Raw genomic sequence first — 19,365 nt, forward strand, 5'->3', positions numbered from 1 at the left:
TAGTTCATAAGGTAAAGTTAGTTAATTTTTGCACAAGACAGTTTAAAAACCATTGGAAAAACTGTTTGGGTGTCTTACAGAATGAAAATGCCTGCCAAATATGCCAAATCTACTTTTTAATAAAGATGACTTTCTTAAAAAGTAGATTTGGTAGGTAGCACATGGCTTACCTGTTTCAAAATCTGGTATAGAAATGAGCACTTCAGTTCCTATCACAGTAGGCATGTTCTGAAGAAAATGTGAGAAATATATTGCTAGGCACTTGTAACAACTAAAAGTGACTGTTAATTCACAGTGTGAGACAGAAAAAGGAAAGGGATGAAGAAAAAAGCAGCATAGGGTTGAAGAGTTATGAAGAAAAAGCATGTAGAATTACTTTGTTATGATGTACAGGCACAAAGAAAGGATGGGGCCAGATGGGCTGCAATAAATATTAGTGCAGAATTCCAGCTGAAATTCAGGACAGAAGAAAGCTGTTAAAGTCATACTATTTAATGAGATACTATTTTAAAATTACTACATCTTTGAAAGAGTAAGCAAAGCAGGACTGACAAGAACATAGGTGATTAATTAAATTGATGTACCTGATTTGATGTTAATTACTAATAATTATGATGTAGCATATTTGGTAACTGAAATGAGAGGTTAGTAATGACTTGCTATGGTATTGCTGTTAAAATTTCTCTGGTACCAAAAGGGAGTCATAACAATTATTCTGCGGGGAAAACATAAGGTTCACACAAAACAGGATGGATGACAGAAGTTCTACCATTTAAAGAAAATCAGGCTGAGAGGGAAGACCAATTTATTTTCTGATGTATTCCCTCTGCAAGGTGTTATATCCTGTTCTTCCTATTTGCTCTACTGTGACAGGCTCTGTTCTGTTAAGATCTTGTCAGGCTGATTCTTTCAATTCTAACAGAAACATGTTTTCATCTTCAGAAGTCTTTGAAAAATAAAATTCAGTGGGAAAGTTTCAGAGCTTTTATGGATATCTGGGTGTACAGATCCTAGAACTACAGTAGACACAATGTGGCTGGTCTCTAGCCTTATACGTTGCAGAGGCACTAGCTCAGTCACTTGGGCCATGTTAGCATTGACTCTCCAGGAAGGCCAAAAAGTGCAGTCCAAGTGAAAGAGAGCAGGTTTTCAGAAGGTTATTCCAGTTCATTTGAAATTCTGGGCTGCTGCAAACAAAACTCATTCAGTGCTGAGGTAATATGTTTAGTCCCAAGTGAGGAATCCCTCCCTGCTCTTTAGAGAATATTGGTTTTTTCACATGCAAAACTGCTGAAAATAAATCAGAAACACAGTGCAACATCTACAGAATTTAACATTTTTCTGCCTTCAGATAGTGTGAATCAATGAATTTAACCAGCACATGATATTTGCTATCATATTATACACTAGATCCATTCCTCTGCGGTGAAGAAAAAATTGTGTGTGGAAGACTGTGTGCGTTAATTATGCTAAGTCATGCACACTCATATAAATATTAGGCAGCAATTTATGGCACTCTGTCCAAAATCATTACCTAAGTGCAAATATTTGCTATCTGAAATAATTGGTTAGAAAGTGTATTTACTTAATTTTTTAGCTGATCAAAGCTACCATTTTAATTAACGGTTATACTCTGCACGCTTGTGTGCATCCAAATAACAGCTCTAACCATGTAGTCTCAGAGAATGAGCCAAACAGAATATTTTCTGGATGTTAATATATGAATTGGTCTTTATAAACTGAAACAAGTGACTCAAATGTTTAGCAATAATTGTCTACATTATACAGTATATTTCTTAACTTTAAAATGACAGTTATATGTATAATTTGCACTACTCAAAAGAATGCGTCTCCTAGTTTGGACAAAATTAAAAGTGATTTTTCAACTATATCCACAAAACTGCAGTGGCATGTGCTGCACACCCATGCAAGCAAAAAGACAATGGCCTTGAGTTTGTTATACCATCCTGTGCTATGAGTTCTGCTTTCTGAGGAGACATAATTTTCTGCCAAAATTAAGCAGAATGGGCAGAATTTTGTGCCTCCATTTGGCTGCCAGGTCAATACAACTAGAGACGTGAACATGAAGTTTTCACATTACAACACACACAAATGCAAAGAACTTACAAGGACCCAGCCTCCACATTTGGTCCTCGGACATAGAAAGGGACTCTGATATCAAACTCATATGGCATGGACTTCCCCTTCACCAGCCCAAACTGTCCAATATGATAACCATGGTCTGCTGTGTATATTAGATATGTATTTTCCAGTTCTCCTGTTTCAGCCAACATATTGTAAATCTGAAAAGAAGCAAAACAAAATATGAAATTTATTCCACTGAGTAGCTCTACGTGTGGAATGCTGCATATCACTTTCCACCTATGTGTAACATACAAACAACTAAAGATAGCACTGAGTTATCATAATGAACCACTCTGAATAATACATAATCACATCTTAATTTTACTACCTGAATATTGTGGCTATTACAAGACAAAATTCTGTTTTAAGGTAAAACACAATAGCACACCATTTCAAAAATGTTTGGGTTCAGTATTTTGCATGACAGCTGTCAAGATAGTACTAAATACATACAGTAACAGAGATAAAAGTTTAAAGCTGTCATTTCAAAATTTTCTCTTTTACCTTCTTCTTGCAGCAAGCAGTTTTAATAAAATGACAGCCCTTTGAACACATCACACATATTCAGGCAGCACTCAACAATCTTGCCTTCAGACAAATGACTCCCCATTATGCAGAATATTTGCAAAATATTTTCCAGATAAAAACCACTCAGTCATACTCTCTCACTATGGAGAATTAGGAGGAGATTTTAATGTGAATACTTCTACAGATTTACATAAGATACTATGTGAAATGTACCAACTTCAGCATCAAAGATCAATTTTTATGTGACATTTTCATTTAAGAAAGGTGAGAAGGTGGTGGGATACCAAAGTGGAGCCTCACACAGGTGCAAAACATTAGCACAGGAGAAAAACTGTTGTGTTGATTTGGGAGTTCATTTTTTGTTCTTTTTCAGGTTGTTTTGTTTGCTAGTTAGGCTTTTTTGGGTTTTTGGTTTTGGGGATTTTTGTTTGGGTTTTTTTGGGGGTTGTTCTTTTTTGTTTTGCTTTTTTTGAGTGTGAGATTGTTTTGTTTTTTCTTTTTAATTTTGAAAAACTAGTAACACACATAATTCAGTAGAAAAAAAAAATTGGAAATTGGGCTAACTTGGTAATTAAAACTAAAAACCAACCTAACTGATTTTGCCTGCCATGAATCACCCAGAGCAAAACCCTTTTACTAAACAGAAAATTCAAATTGCGTGGTAAAATCACCCATTTCCCCTAATGCTGGTGTCTGATCCATCTAAAGAGCTTCATTAACATGAAGCAGAGATCATATTTGCCTGAATCAGAAATTTTAAGACACTAGTAGCAAGCTTATGCAATGCCATCTACATAATCTCATTTTTGCCTTAGAGGACTCCTCTAATTTTATGTTCTACCTTTTTTGAATAAGAATGCCAAGAGATAAGCAGAAAAATTGCAACACCTTTAAATCTGCAAAACCATTCTTCTTCAGCATAGCTTTCAGTGAATCCATACATTTTGTTGAAGATACATAGTTTGCATTAAGAAATCTCATTGTTACATGATGCAGACAATTTTAAAAGTACTAATCTACTTATTTATTTACTTCCAATATTTAACCTCCTCTGGGGTCATTCCACTTAGCACTCCTGTATCATCACTTTTTGCTGCTGCTGGTTTCTTCTCTCAGAAGCTCAGTGTTACAAGATCAAAATAGCCACACATTTAGGTAGTTATTTCCAACATGTTGTAGGACCACTTTATCAGAGGGTACATTTTTCAGATTTATGATGTCTAGTTTTTCAGGCAATCTCTTTCCCTTCTCCTTTATCAGTAGTGGTTCTGGGGCAAAAAATCAGCTTGTTCACACCACCCAACTCAGGGTACCTGTCTTTAGATGAGGAACCTTACACATTGAATAAAGAGACAAAATGATCAGAGGTGAGAGGATTACACATTATTAAAAAGCTGATTTTTTTTTAAAGTCTTCCTTCTCCTTCTTTCTCCTTTATCTTCATATGAAGGACAAAGTGAAGCTTAACTCACTAAACAAAAACTTTGTTGTTTAGCCAAAAAACAAAACAAAAGTGACTATTAATCTTACCATCTCCATAGAGTCATCTACAGACATGAGTGTTTGAAGGCGCTTTCTCTGTAGCATGTTAGTGAACTCCATGTGTATAGGTTTCATGGGACCGGTGTACCTCATTATCCAGTGCTTGTCTGGGTTTGGAGCATAATTATAACTGGGAGTACTAAGGAACAGAGAGAGAACACCACAATGTTTTAGCCAAGTAGAAAAAAGTCATAGAAATGATTAATTTCCATTTGATCAACACTATAGGAAGTATTATCTGAGGTACACGAGAAAATATTAAGAGTACTATTGAAATGTCTTCTACTTTCATGTTATGAAGCATGGGAAAATGAAAACTACTTGGGGGGAAATAAAATCTATGTAAACATTAAACACATCTTGTCTTTCCAGCGATTCCAAGCTAACAAGTACATATTTCAAGCCAAGAGACTTAGCCTCAGAAGACTAAACTCCATGAGTATGATCAGGATGAAGCATGTATTACAGAGCTTCTATTCATGCAATTGCTTTGTTTTCACTCTGCCCACATTAGCACCAAATACTATGCCTTGTGCAAGCTGTTTCAAAACAACTATAGAACTTGCTGTAAAGGTTCTACTATGTTCTTTAACAGCCTTTTAGGGTTCAGCACGACTGGTTACTTGAATATTGTCACACTTATGCACCAGAAGAACACAGGCACTCCGCCTACTGGTATCCAATTGCATGTGAGCAGCAGAAGTGGACAAATTGCCAGACTTTAAAGACCTGTGAAAAAAAGTGGGATTAGGAAATATGGCCGTATTTTAAGGACTCATTCCAGCCACCAACTTCTTCGCTTGAAGTCCTGGCAAAATCTTAAGAACTTGGTTCAATGTCCCCCTAGAATCTCATTGTCCCTCCAAGTTCTCATGGTTCTGGGACATCATTAAAGTGATGAGGAAAAATACTGCCCATAGTTTCACATGGTTGGAAGTCCCAGGATTCACTTTTCTATGCATAATTACATAACTTTAGTTTAGCGGAACCTAAATAAAAGATTTATTTTACCACCATGATGTCAACTCTCTGGATAACCAACTCACTAAAAGCTATTATTATAGCTTACATTTGCAAGAAATGTTATTCTTATGTACCATATTTATTCCTTATATTACTTCAGGTTAAAGACCACGTTTTACAATTTCTTTACATCATGGGTCAAACACATCATGTGCAGAGTCTAAAACATTAAAAATTACTTTTCCTGTGTAATTTGGTTAGGCTTCCTTTTTTCATTCAAAGCAATAAACTCAGTCTATGCAAATGTAAATACTCATTTACTTTCCTATTAGCAGCACAGAATATCCTAATAAATTCCTATTTGAGAAATTTCTACTTTTGGTTTTGTATAGGCAACAGAGCAGCAAGGTTATTAAAAGTTATTGAGCTAAAAAATCATGTATGTTGAAACTTCTCATCAAAATACTGTATATATAATGCATCTTTGAATGTGACAGTCTTATGAGATTTAATATAAATATTAAATTAATAATCTGACAGTGACATTTTTTATGCAGAAAGCCTCTGTTAGACGCTATCTGAAAAATATGCATATTTGGCAAGGGGAGGCTTCTTCATACAGGGATGAAAGGGCTGGTGCCTATTCTCTCTGTACTGTTAATATTCTCTTGAATTTCAGAATGTTATTGTGGTTGAAATAATAACATTGCCTCTTTGAAAATGCTGACAATTATGGAAACTGTTGCTCTGTGATGTCCAGAATGAATCAAAAATGCTTCGCAAACTCCTTTTCCGCTTACTTCATGACTTCCTGGCTGATTTGAAATCTCCCACTATTTAATCCAACCAAAGCCCACAAATTTCCTTGATTACTACAAATGTAACCCTTTAATCCTTAACAGATTTGTCTGTCTTATGGGAAAAACACAAACATTAACATTCCTAGAAGCTAGCTGAGACAACTTCTTCTGAAGTACCTAGAAGGGAAGCCCCAGACAGATTTGACCTTGAAAAAGATGGGTGGTAACATGTACCCTCCACTGAAGTAACATTTCTAACCACTGTTAAATTGCCCAGCTGCCACATTCTCTACAGCTCACAATATAGGCAGCAATAAAGGAAAACCATGTAGCTGAGGGATTTGCTCTGTGAATAATTTTAAAACAAGACAAGAGTGCCGGTACACACAGAGAGAAGCTCTACAGAATGAGAGGGAGAGAGTCTGCAGTATAGGGCAGAATGGTCATACCAGTCAGAACATGGTAAAGAATCAAGAGAACGGCAGCATAAATTAGCTACAGAAGTACATATCAGAGCTCAGAAGCAAAGCAGCACGCTGACTAAAATCCATACCGCTGGCTTTTGGTTATTACTAGCAATGCCACATGATGCAGTATATAAATCAGTCAATACCAAGCACTAGCCTCCCACATTTCTTAGGCTTTTCTTTTCCACAGAATCCACTTACAGACTTCACCAGCACTACCACAGGGAAAGGTGGAGGATCATACCACCTGGTGTACTGCCTTCTGCTTTGGGGACCAGGAAAAGACTTTGTTCAGGGTATTGCTTATTGCTTTAGGGCAATTTGTAACTATTCCACTGCATTCTGATCCTTCCTTACAACATCCACATGACAATGAAACAGTAAGAACTGCCTGCAACCTTTTATCATTGACAGATTTATCTGTTACTGAGATTCCCTAGAATTTGGGAACAAGGGAAAAATTGGAAACTAGAGAACTAATTTGCATCATTCCCTCAACTGTATGTACATGTTCTGCATTTTTACATTTACTCTTAAACCCAGGTCAATAAAAACTCTGACAGATTACTTTTATTATTATTGTCATTATGCAGTGCTGGAAAATTTGTTTAGGAGACAACTGTCAATTTCTTTGTGTGAGATGTACAAAAAATGCTATTTTATTTTCATATCCAAAAGAAAAACACAGTTGCTTAATCTATCAGGATAATTTATTTTTTACAAACAAAACTTCTTTTCAAAAAGTGATACTTCCTGTGTAATTGTTATCACTGTAAAAAAAGTCACCTAAAATTAAAAAAAACCAACAAAACCAAAAGTGTAATTACTTTATAATTAGAAAGATAAACCTAATCTGTGTGAACAATTAAATTTAAAGTACAAGCAAAAGAAAAATAGATTTATCTAGTCTGTATTTTTCATTGCTTCCATCCTTGTACTCTTCTTCATTCAGCTAGGAAGTAAATTGCTACAAAGAGTTGCCTGATAATAATCTCTGAGATCCAAATGCCTTCCAAAGGAGCCTAATAAAACTAAGCTCAATACTGGATATAAGCCATGTGAAGTTGTTCATCAGGCATTTCCAAAATTTTCATTAAAGAAAATGAAATCATGAAATGGCAAACAAACAAGAAACAATTGCTGATGATCTGTGCCACAGATTCTCTTGGACACAGCAGAAAATAACGAAATATGTAATTGCAAGTTATGCAGTAACCAGACAATAAAACAAAAGAAACTTCTCTCAGACTCTATTTTAAATAAAACAGAAAAGCTCAAATGGCTTTCACTGGACTTTGGGCTATCCTGAGGAGCTTTGGCCATCAATTGAAAATTGTTTCCACCAGTTCCCAGCTCCTCCACAAACCCAAAGCAAAACAGAATTCCCCTTAAAAAAGAAGGGGGAGGGGGCAACACACAGGAAGAAAGTTACAGATGTTGAACATCAAGGAAGGCATGAAGCCAGTAATTAGAAAACTGCAGGAATGCTTTCAGTTGCATCAAGAGGTGATTTGGGAGAAGCATTCATTTTACCTCCCTGCGAGGAGATACCTGTAGTGCAGCATTAAGAGCTGTACATGCAAAATGTCTCTGTTCTATAAACAAGAAACATCTCAACATGGAGCTTATGAACATATTCCTTCAGGAACCAGGTGATACTGCTTTTGGGATCTGTTCAAGACATTGTATTGGGTCATGTGCGGACATACCAGTTCATTCAGAAATAGCCTGTGGAATTTGGTGCGGCAGGCCTGTATTTCTGTTCTTTCCATAAAAGCAACAGGAGTAATATGCATTGCATACTATAGTTTTAAGTAAGGACAGGGAGACAGAGTTTCTTCCCTTGAAGAGATTATAGCCCGAGAACCAAATTTTGATCACCATGCTCAGAATAAAAAGTGCTTTACTTCCCAAATAAGCTGTAACAATATCCAATGAATTCAGCATGAATCTTCCCATTTATCTCAATGAGCTACAGTTCTGAGTTCTAGATGCAGCAGCCATTCTCAACGGACTTGTACTGCCCCTTTACCTTTATCTGGAAATGCTTCTTATATATTTGTGACAAAGTTATGCCAAGAATACTATAAAGAAAACATTGTTCCCCTGAGGTACCCAGAACTTCCATATTCCAGAACCTAAAAACCAATCAAAGTTTTTGTTTTTTCCTTACATGTGTTCTGAGGCATTAGGAAAGAGTTGTGAATACTGAGGGGCTGAATCTTCAGGACCATGAGGAGCAGCATGGCTTATAACCATCAGTACAGGCCTGTGAGGATACATCTTCTTTGATATTCTAAAGAAGGTAATACTGTCATTGGTAATCAGATCAGTCAGATAATCCTGCAAGTAGAAGCAAAAGTATAATGAGACACTTGAAAAGGAATTTCAAACTGGGGGAGGCAATAGGAAGGAGAGGTCTGAGGTATCATAAGAAATAGGAAAAAAGAAGCTACTTCACATAGAATGGTATGAGGAGGACGTAAGTTACAGATACTAAAAACTTAAAAAATCAGACTCAAACAATTCTTTTTTCACTGCCTAGAAATACAAAAACCAACAGCTTCTAGCTTTTTTCTCAGAACTGAATGGTAATAAAAGAGATCAAACAGTACCCTTTCTTCCTAAAGTGGGTAACTACATGATGAAAAACACAATACTAAATACAATGACCAGGTATGAATTAAAAAAAATTATCAGTGTCAGTATTTTCAAGATGTATAGTCCAACCTTACATCATAAAAATACTGTGATAATGTGAATGGCTTGATGTTCTTTTCTTTTTTAACCCTCTTCTAAACCAGAAATCTCTAACACGAGAAGATGGTGGGCTAACTGAACCAAAGACTTCATTCAATATTACAGTGACAATCTGATAGATATATAGCTCTGTCACGCATATTGTTGAGAATTTAGAAAACTTCCTGCAGAAGAGCTGGACTATCTCTGTATGTTCTAAGAAGTATCATTATCATTCTTAAGATATCTGCAAGAGCTATAGGGATTGAAGACAGGATTTTTAATGACAAGCCATGGTCTCCCTTAGGTGATTCCCTGGAAACACTACGAATATAAATATCCCTCAAACATAAGTAGGATATGAAACTACACCTTAAAAAAACCCCAAATGACTGTCAAGTCACAGCAGGATGGAAAATCAGACATAAGTCTGCCTCTGGTCAAGCAAACAGGTACAAGGTGTGGTACAGACTGGATTGCATCTTCTTTTGAGTACAGCTTTCTGGCCACAGTTAAGACACTTGTTCTTCTTCACCTCTGTCAACATCCTTGTTCTAAGAGGTCAGCTTTTCATTCAAAGGAAGCCTTTTCATGGACTATATTTACTTCCCCAAAGTTATTTCTTGTCTATTCCAGAAGAAGTCTGGCAAAGTCTCCATTTATAATTTTACACACTGGTACAACACAAGGCATGACTGTTATGAAACTGCCATAATTATGACTGCTCCTGGGATGGCATTTTCTCTCTAAATAGGCATTAAATGAAGGACTTCTACTCATCAAAGTACACAGGAGAAGGGAAAATGTACTAAAGTAAAACTGACTTCTGCATGCTTTCAATGCCTGAGACAATATTCATAGTCGAGAGAGAATACTTAAGTGCTCTCAAAAATGTAGTGCCATTAATCTTCATCATGCTGCTTCTTTAAGCAAGTCAATCACTTGAAGTGTGCAACTCATCTTTGATTTAGCCATTACAAGAGTATAGTTTTCCAATTTCATTTTAAAGATACAGGTTTCCACATGGTCAAAGTGAAAATCGCTGCAAACCCCAGCATTTACCAGGCCAAAAGACCAAACAGAAACATTTCACTGACCTGATTGCTAAAGGGTTTTTTTTAAAGGCCCATACTGTAGGGGTTGTAGTTGTAGAAAGTTAAAGTTAATCTAAAAAATGCTGACAGAAGCTGAAAAAGAAACATCAAAGTAGAATATATACTGTAAGAAAATCTGAAAGAATTTAATTTTCAGAAGAGTTTAGCAGTTACTTTAGAGGACGGAATAATCAATGATTTTTTTCCCTAGTTTTCCACTGGCACATAATTAACACTAACTATGTTAAACAGATAGGACTAAAAAAAATCCATCTGATTATGTTGGTAATTGCTGGAAAATCATGTTTCCAGCAACAAAAATGGCAGGAAAGAAAGAGTCTTCCATTTCAGCTTTTGTTTGCTCATTTGAACTCCAGAATTATTGTCAAACAGCATTGCTGTTCTGCATACTGTTTTTTACTGTAGCTGCTTATTATGTAAGAATATGAAGATTATAAAAAGTTTGTATTTCTATCATCTTATTTTTTATTTATTACCAAACTCTGTAAGAAAAAAACTAAAACAAGTGAAATGTAAACATTTTCAACCCTTGCACACACAAAACAGAGCTGAAGGTATTGGAACATAAAGCACCCTGTTGGGTCCTTGGTACAACAGAGATGGAGAACAGTGCCTATGAGATCACTCGGCTGACACTTTTCCACACAAGATATATTTCCATCACAACATTTCCGTACACACAGCTGTCATTCTTCACAGATTCTTGACTGCAAGCAGGTATTGAACTGCATCATGTTAGATGAGGAAGAATAAAACTGCATTTGATTATGACTATGAAGCATTTTTGTAAGTTTAGTCAGGATAGAATATCCTTGAAAGGATATTAAAAAACATATACATCTGTATGCACAGAAATACAAACGCAATAGTTAGATTCTCCAGTGATTCAGAATTATCATAAACCGTACCAGGATTCTGTGAATTCTCCATAGTACTATGGCTGTGAAAGAAGTTCCTTAAACAAAAAGGGTGGGTCTAGCTGGAGGGAAATGGACTCTCATCTCATTAATGCTTGTGTAACTCCACTGCCACAATAATTATCATACAAAGCACAGAAATAGTTAACCGGAAGCATTTAAGTCTATTGCCACATCCTCAGGTCCTAATATTTAACACAGTCTCAGAACATTTTACTTGTTTACACTGTTAGTAACAATGTTTTCAGTAACATAACCCTCCCAGAACAGAAGATAACAATGCCCCAACACTACTGTTACTCGTTGTAGATAATGTTACACATAGCAGCTTTCAAGTACAAAAAGAGACTGAAACTATGAAGTGCAGCTTTCTTGGGGTCATGTCCAAATGTTAGTAGAAATAAATCAACAGGACCTACCCTGGAGTAGTCATATCCATGCTTCTCCTTCACTCCATTTCTACAGAGCGTGTAGTTGTAAAATCGAGAATTTTTAAGTAATCCAACCCATTCTTTCCAACCGGGAGGCACGTAGGAGCCATTGTATTCATTAAGGTACTTTCCAAAGAAAGCTAGGGGTAGAGAAAGCAGAAGCATAGTAAGAAGGCATAACAGAAACGTCATTGTTAAATTGATTAATTCCTTTCTGTTTCTTCTTAAAATAGCTTTGTTCTCTCCATTACAACAGATCTAAGATAAAAGCTCTGAGTCTTAATCTTGCCTCTGTTTTTTTTTTTTTTTTGTTATTTATATCTCCATAATGCAGATATTTTGATTTACAACCTATGTACAGGAGAAATGGACCACAATTACCATTATACTTTCTTTTTCAGTACCTGATATATTTGGAGTCAGACCATACATTCCTCCTCCCAGACTCTTCTCTTCATATCCTTCACGATGCTGAGTTGCATCTATCCACTTATTAGTGCCCTGTGAAACTGCACTTACCACCAAGAGTGTGAAATAAGAACTCACGTTTTAAGATATTAACACTCTATATTTCAATATGAATGCTGTGCATTCGGTATTTTGAAAATGCATTTAGCATTTGACCTATTTCAACAGACAATTTTCCAGATATTAACTTGGGTTCTGAGCTTGCGTCTTAATTACACATAAAGATTTGTTTGCCTCTCTAAAATCTCTTACTTCTGTATCTGATACCAGTTTTCCTGAGCCCAAAGTTGAACATTTTCCCAATCTTTAGTATAGCGATGGAGTGGGGGGGGGGGGGGGGGGAGAGAGAAGAACACTTCCATTATTTTTCAGATGTATATCTAGCAAAAATTACTTTTAATACTTTTGTTCCCTGAGAGACAATCAGAGGGAAGAAGATGAGAAAGTACTCTCAGCATTGCATGGAACAACCAGTTAGCCCAAAGGTCAACTATACGCTGCATTCACATCATGGCCAAATATACTCTTAGACTGACAATGTCCAGTTGAAGAAACCTATTGAAATTAATGAATTAACTGCAGAAATATGAGGGTTCTGAGATAAAAATCCTGTCATTAAGTATTAAATTTTGCTCCATGGGTAAGATTTTTTCATGAGATACCAGCTCTTTACAGGTATTAAAGTAACTGACCAGATTTTCAAAATCAGTAATTCCTAAGTACTGAAGCCATCTTCAAAATGGTCAACTAAATGGTCCCAAGTCAGTACCTTTTGTAACAACCAGAAGTATGACACTACTGCAAGGATTAGAAGATGTGGCGTTAGTATAATTACCTTAGTAACTGCAGGAAATCGAATGGGTTGCATAAAACATACAGTGAGTCTTCTGCATCTTAAGAGTATTTTCACGGAACAGCTTAAGACTACATTTTGTTATCAGATCCCTTTAGTCCCTTCATTGAGGTACTTCACCAGGTAGACTAAGAAGAGAAATAGAGGTGTGTATACACACACTCATTTTAGTCTACCACACACTGATGGCCAATTTTTCTCTACCTTATGGCACATTGACAGCACAGTGTGCTATCACATGCTCCATCCCCCATTATCACAGCCAAAGACTGAACTTCCCTTGAGCTCGGTGTCTCTATTCTTCCAAGTACAGTGCCTAACAAAGTTAGTTAAGCTTTTTAAAGTGCTGAAGTTAAAAAGTATAAAAAAAAGTATAAAACTGACAACTGAGGCTGAAACCAAAAAAACGATTAGGGGAAAGACGCACCTTTTCTGTCGCCTATTTTTCACTCACAACTTGTGCAAGAAAAACCTGTACCACACTGCTCCCTCCTGCCTGCATATAACTAACACATTCCCAAACGTGTCAGCAGCAGCACAAGTCTCTATAGATCCCAGCCACAAATGCTACTACCTCAGAGAACACACTACAGAGCAGAAAGACTGATCCCCAGAAGAATCATCTTTTGCAACAGAACAAAACACAGGGAAATCACAATAGATAGAGAAGTGGCAAAGGAGATGTGAAACCAGCAGCAGAAAAGAAAAACAGATGGAAGCTATGAAGCGGAATAGAAGAGTACAGTTTCTGCCTTCAAGATTGCACAAAAGAGAAAAGAGGAGAGAAAAACCCCAGGGAGATGGCCTGGGTTATGAATTGATTAAAAAGCTTTCTCACTCCAAGGTTGTGATCTGAAATATATAAGCAAGTCTCAAGAAGCTTTACTCTTCATTGCCTCTTTTTCTACTCCTTGAAAAACCCCAAAAATAAACAAACAAAAACCCCGTCCAAGCCAACAAACAAGCCACACCACAAAGAAGGAATTAAGAAGTTAAAGTGCACATCTGCAGGGCAAACCAGTACTACCAAAGCACCTCAAAACTAAAGAATAAAAACCAACAAATTATTATTGCCAATTATTCCTAAACCTTTCTGGGAATTGATTGTCTAGAGAAATCATACCAGCTGACTGCCCCAAAACACAAAAGGAGCAGTCTCTTCTCTCTCATTCCCAATTTGCTTCATGTATCAGTTTTATGAAAGAAGTCAAAACACTAATTCCTTTTCATAGCACCTTTCTTAGTTGCTCTGCACACTTCAGGTAATTGTAGGCCATATTCTAGATTTGCTAGGTCCTCAGTTCAAGCATACACGGTATTTTATTTCCATCTTCTGAAAATGAGAAGTCTTGGATTTTTGTTGGCTGTTTGTTTGTAAACAAAAAATTCCTTAAGTAAAAATACAAGGAAGCTAAAGGAAGCTAAAGCAACACCAAGACTTAAGCTCTGGCATTATGCACTTCAGAATGCCAGAAGTCAAGAAGAAATTAGAATTAAAAAACATACATTAGTCTTTGTAATAAGTCTAAGGTAAGTTTAAGGAAACTTTCAGATGGATCCAGCCTTGATCTTACCTGTCCTGTACCCTGTATTGTTGAGGTACACTGCAAAGGTGCGTATTTCATGCTGAGCCTGCCAGGATGGAGAGGAACAATTCTCATTGTTGGTGTAAGTGTTGTGGTTGTGGACGTACTTCCCTGTCAGGATAGAGGAGCGAGATGGGCAGCACATGGGCGTTGTCACAAAGGCATTGATGAAATGAGCACCTCCATGTTCCATGATACGTCTTGTTTTATTCATCACTTGCATAGAACCTGAAAGAGGGAAAACATGTCAGAAGTATTTTCTTGTTTCAGTCACAAGAACTCAGATGCTACATTAGAGACCTGAAGGAAGCACAAGTAGTAAGGGGACTGTTATCTCTGAGTGAACCCAAATCCAGAGAGATTACTGATCCTGCCTCAGTGAAGTTCTCCCATTGTTTCAGTAAGGACTAAATACTGAAGTCCTAAGTAAAGATTTGACTCAAGCATGTTGACACAGATCATAATGCTTCTTTCATTTCTCTAAGTTCAAGATTTACAACCGTAACTATCTGCAGCATCTCTACATCCTCTCTGGGGCTGCTAGTACTCTTCCAGCAGCTGAAGGTGAAAAGCACTTTATACAGCAACCCTGATCAAAGCATGTGTACTCCGTAAGTGTCATTTAATTTTTGGTTTCACAAGAAACCTGATACGCTACCTTTTGTGCCAGCCTTATGCAAAAGGCTGAGGGTTTTAAGCACAGAATCATTTCATCTGGAAGACTATTTAGTCCAAATTACTGCTCAAAAAAGGTCTTCTGGACTTGTTGTGTAGTTAAATAGTTCTATTCCCTAATGTGAGATATTAGGAGGTATTGATTTCTCTAATTGTCACTGAACCAAAGACACCAAAAAGCTCAGTAACAAGTTCACTGAATTCTAGCTATCCACTTCATCCATTCTGGTAAAAGTCTTACTATCTACATTTTCTTAGGCTTAATTCTGCAGAATCAGATTTTTAGATGACTACTATGTTTTATATAACCAAACAAATAAGCAAGGGATTTGGATAAATTGGGGTAACACGAATAAAATTCTTTTTGACCACAATTACTGAATGCCACATTGCTGCCAAATGTTTCTTCTGTTTATTCAAGACAAGGTTTTGGTCAAAGACTGGATCTTTACCATAGACATCCACCTAACTAAATCTGGATCCATATCAGCATTCTTCCTAAACCCAGAAACACCAAGTATCAGAGAAATAAGAAATTTAGTTTCCCTCCTCTATCAGCGCCTTATAGTAAAAACTGAGCAAGGTAAAGAAAATTTTCTTGATCTAGGAAGAATTTCAATTTTCTAAAGAATTTGTCATGGTACATGTCAACAGCATGACCTTGCAAAGGAGATAAAACCTGTTCATCATCAACCCTCCCTTCTTGTTATGAGCAGAAAAAGCCAATTGACAACACGGAGAGGAAGGTATGGGCTCATGCTAGAATAGGGTTGGGGTTAACTTGCCCAAGGCTGAGTTGGATTAATAGCTCAACTTTAATCAAAGCTGATGTAGGTTGCATCCTACAACCATCTGGCACAAACTATGTTGTTTCTGTCAATAATGGATTTAGGTTTGTTCTAAGCTCTTCTAAGCTCAGAATTTCATCATGAAATTGCAACAGTAGGTTGGTTAATACAGAGCACATTGAAAAAACCAGGAGTCAAAACCTAGAGGGAAAATGGTCATAAGCCACATACAAAATCTGACTCTCTGGCACCATGAAGGACGGTTAATTGCTATGGCAGGTCATTTTACCTAAGAACTGCCATGGCATTAGTTTGAGACCATTTTGTTGGAATGGGTGTTAAACAGAAATTGAAAATCTGCGTGCATTTCTCAAGTCAGAGCAGATGTCATATCACTTTGTGACAAGAACCAAGGCAGGTTATTGCACTGCCCCTTTAGAATTTGCTAAACTTCACATATCAAAAAGGAGTTTCTGAAGAATAGCTGTGGGTTAAGTGTTAGTGCTTAAAGGTATTTACAATACAGTTAACAAATATAACAGTTAATTATACATTATGTGAGCTTGAAAAATGTGGATCTGTGGATGTTTCCTCTGTTGTCTTATGAGCTAGCCCAAGTATAAACAGGCAGTCTGAAAAAATGTTTTGCCATTGCAATATTGAAATACATTTAACAACACCTTTAAATGACAGAGGCATTTATGCATAAATAACAGTACATGTTAAGACTCCCCCTGGGGACAGTAAGCTTCCTTAATAAAAGAAGCTGTACTGCTGTAATGACAACATCTTATATATCAACAATATCAATATGATCTAATCTGCTTCTCCAGCTTGAGAACTAATACAGAGTGACAGGGCAGCGCAAGATAAAAATCCAGCATACTCTTCTGTATAGTCTTAAATAGGCCAGCTTTAAATATTTTAAACAGCATTAAATCAGCCAACTAAAGCTTATTTTCTTCCGTTTGCCTCCAATACACAGACAACCATTCTCTGGCAGATTACTTATGTGTTAATCAGCAACTGGGACCTCACCACACCACCTTTTGAGCTAGAAAACCTTCGGAGATTTCACTAGTGGATATATGACAGGAAGTCATGCTTTAAAAGTATCAATACTTAATTCAGAAGATGTTGCTACCCGTCTAAAACCACTGATAATAAACAAAAATCTAGCAATTAAAAGAAATTTCAATACCATTTTAAGAAAATATTCATTGGACTACTATGAAAATATGGAAGTTCAATCAATTTGAAATGTTAAAGTTACTCAGTGAACAAAGATAAGCAAACTTTATGTGAAATATCACTTGAAATGTGTGCTTTCCATAACTTTCCTTCACCTATCTTCACATTTCACCTCAGGGACGAAGCTGATCTTTTGACTAGTATTAATGGAGAAAACATTAAATTATTTATGAAAAAATACTAACTTCCTATTAGTTGTGTTTTGTTGAAGGACGTAATAATTTACATTTTATGGAGCTCCAACTGTTGAAGAACTTGTATTAAGTATCAAGTGATTTGTCTACTCTGAAGCACAACTTCAGAAGTGTTTTCCAATAAACTGAACCCCATAATTTTAATTGTCTCCTAAAGACTTCTCTTTTTATTGTATTTGAAACTCCTTAGACATCCTTTTCACATCTTCATTTCCCTTTCTTTACCCCAAGACACCCTCACATTGTTAACAAAGTTCTAAAGCCCCATCTCCACATAGGATAACTAAGAAAAAATTATCTTCCATGCTACTTTTGTAGCTTTTCAGAGGAAGGTCTCAAAACATACAAATCACCTCTCACTCAGATTTCTATAATGTGGTTGAAAAAGCTCCTAAATAATCAGATATTTCTCCAATTAGACTATGAAATGAGCTGGTTTGTTAAAGCCATAGCAGTATGGTAGGTAAACCTGATTCAACTGCAGATACTGAATCCATCACACACGGGACATCAGCATTATGCTAACTTGGATGCAGTAGGGGAAAAAAAGTCCATTCCTAATTAATTATTCCTTGTCACTATAAACCGCTTCTTTATATTATGCTTGTCAATACAAGTATTTTGATTAGACAGTCTATCAAATATGTCTGTGTCTGTAGTTCTTGATGTTCTCATTTGTCTTCTCCCATTTGTATCCATTACAATCTACACTCATTCTTCCTTTGATGTCCTTCAGAGATTCTGCATTTGATCTACCAGCCCTTCATCAGTATTTTCCTTCTTCCAATACAAGGCTGAGGTTTGGTTTCCAGTAAAACAATTAAGAGTAATGTGAATTAAAAAACAAAACCAAAACAACAACAACCCACACAAAAAATCAAAACAAAAAACCACCACCTCCTTTCAGGAAAGGACAACATTGTCTTTCTGGTAAGCTCCACCTGCTACTGGCACATTGCTAAATCTATCTTTAAATAAATAAAGGAAAGGCTGTTAAAGGCACTTAGGATTGTGTTGCATTCCCTTTTACCTCCAAAGTTGCTACAAGTGAACAATGAAAGCTAAAACACCAATCAGTTACACAATATTCTTAAGAAACAGATGAAATCTTACCCACAGTTTTCTCTGCTACGCTTTCATAGCTTCCAACTTTTCCTTAGCTTTTATTTGTAATTCACATCTTGTTTTCATCTTGCTTAAATGCACTAACTACAATCACCACAAATGGCAATTTTGATTAACTTGGACAGCTCACCAGACAACAATAAAAATTAATTCAAACAAATATTGAGTCTCCCAAAGCCATTAGTGGCACATGACAAATATCCAATCTCAGCTTCATCAAACGGATTTGCCTTAGCTAAATCCTAATTTGCATGGACACATGCCCATTATCCTTGAAATTGGAAAGCATCAAGTTATCAGGCAAGTGAAATATACTGCCCAAAGGACTTACACAATTGCATCAGAAACACAAAGGCTAACGCAAAATAGAAGGTGATACATTTTTTAGGACCATCTTCCAAGCCTGCAAGAAAACGTGCTTAGGTTTTTGGGATATATGTTCTTGAAATTGCCTAATTTCTGATCCAAATAACCATTACAAAAAAAGGTGACAACAATATCACCTGATCCTGATAATTTGAACGGCATTTAATTTGATGAGATTACTTCCATAGCAGTCTTTCTTACTACCTTAAAGAAGAATGTGACATCTATGATTCTGCAGACATACAGTAATATTGATACAAAGGAAGCATCTGTACAAAGGCTGCAACGTTGCTGTGATTCAATTCTTAACAAGATGAGTAAGTGTATGAGAAGTACAAGTTGATTAATTTTATGTTCTATTTCTTCTGTGAGGTCCGTTTTCCAAATTTTCCTATCCATACTAGAAACTGGA

At 36.4% G+C, this 19,365-nt stretch overlaps 2 protein-coding genes across 10 annotated transcripts in view; one reads left to right on the forward strand and one right to left on the reverse strand.

The window, feature by feature from the left end:
- The window catches only part of NCOA3 (nuclear receptor coactivator 3), a 104,834-nt gene that overhangs the window by 81,894 nt on the left and 3,575 nt on the right, over nucleotides 1-19,365 (forward strand). For 2 of the 5 annotated variants that reach the window (XM_058036105.1, XM_058036102.1), the window contains one exon: nucleotides 6,636-8,214. The exons of 1 other annotated variant lie outside the window; for it this stretch is intronic. In XM_058036105.1, coding sequence (XP_057892088.1) covers nucleotides 6,636-6,791 — 156 coding nt within the window. In that variant the 3' untranslated portion in view covers nucleotides 6,792-8,214. Of the gene's footprint in view, nucleotides 1-6,635; nucleotides 8,215-19,365 lie in introns of those variants that run through there. 2 more of the 5 variants (XM_058036101.1, XM_058036103.1) reach the window with 1 other exon arrangement.
- SULF2 (sulfatase 2) overlaps nucleotides 1-19,365 on the reverse strand; it is an 83,343-nt gene that overhangs the window by 24,716 nt on the left and 39,262 nt on the right. For all 5 annotated transcript variants that reach the window (XM_058036112.1, XM_058036111.1, XM_058036108.1 and 2 more), the window contains 5 exons: nucleotides 14,543-14,782; nucleotides 11,636-11,787; nucleotides 8,619-8,788; nucleotides 4,204-4,354; nucleotides 2,128-2,303 (listed from right to left, as the gene is read on the reverse strand). In XM_058036112.1, the coding sequence (XP_057892095.1) occupies nucleotides 2,128-2,303; nucleotides 4,204-4,354; nucleotides 8,619-8,788; nucleotides 11,636-11,787; nucleotides 14,543-14,777 (884 nt within the window). In that variant the 5' untranslated portion in view covers nucleotides 14,778-14,782. The remainder of the gene's footprint in view (nucleotides 1-2,127; nucleotides 2,304-4,203; nucleotides 4,355-8,618; nucleotides 8,789-11,635; nucleotides 11,788-14,542; nucleotides 14,783-19,365) is intronic.

Source organism: Melospiza georgiana, chromosome 17 (genome assembly GCF_028018845.1).
Source record: "Melospiza georgiana isolate bMelGeo1 chromosome 17, bMelGeo1.pri, whole genome shotgun sequence".
In the NCBI taxonomy this organism is placed as follows: domain Eukaryota; kingdom Metazoa; phylum Chordata; class Aves; order Passeriformes; family Passerellidae; genus Melospiza; species Melospiza georgiana.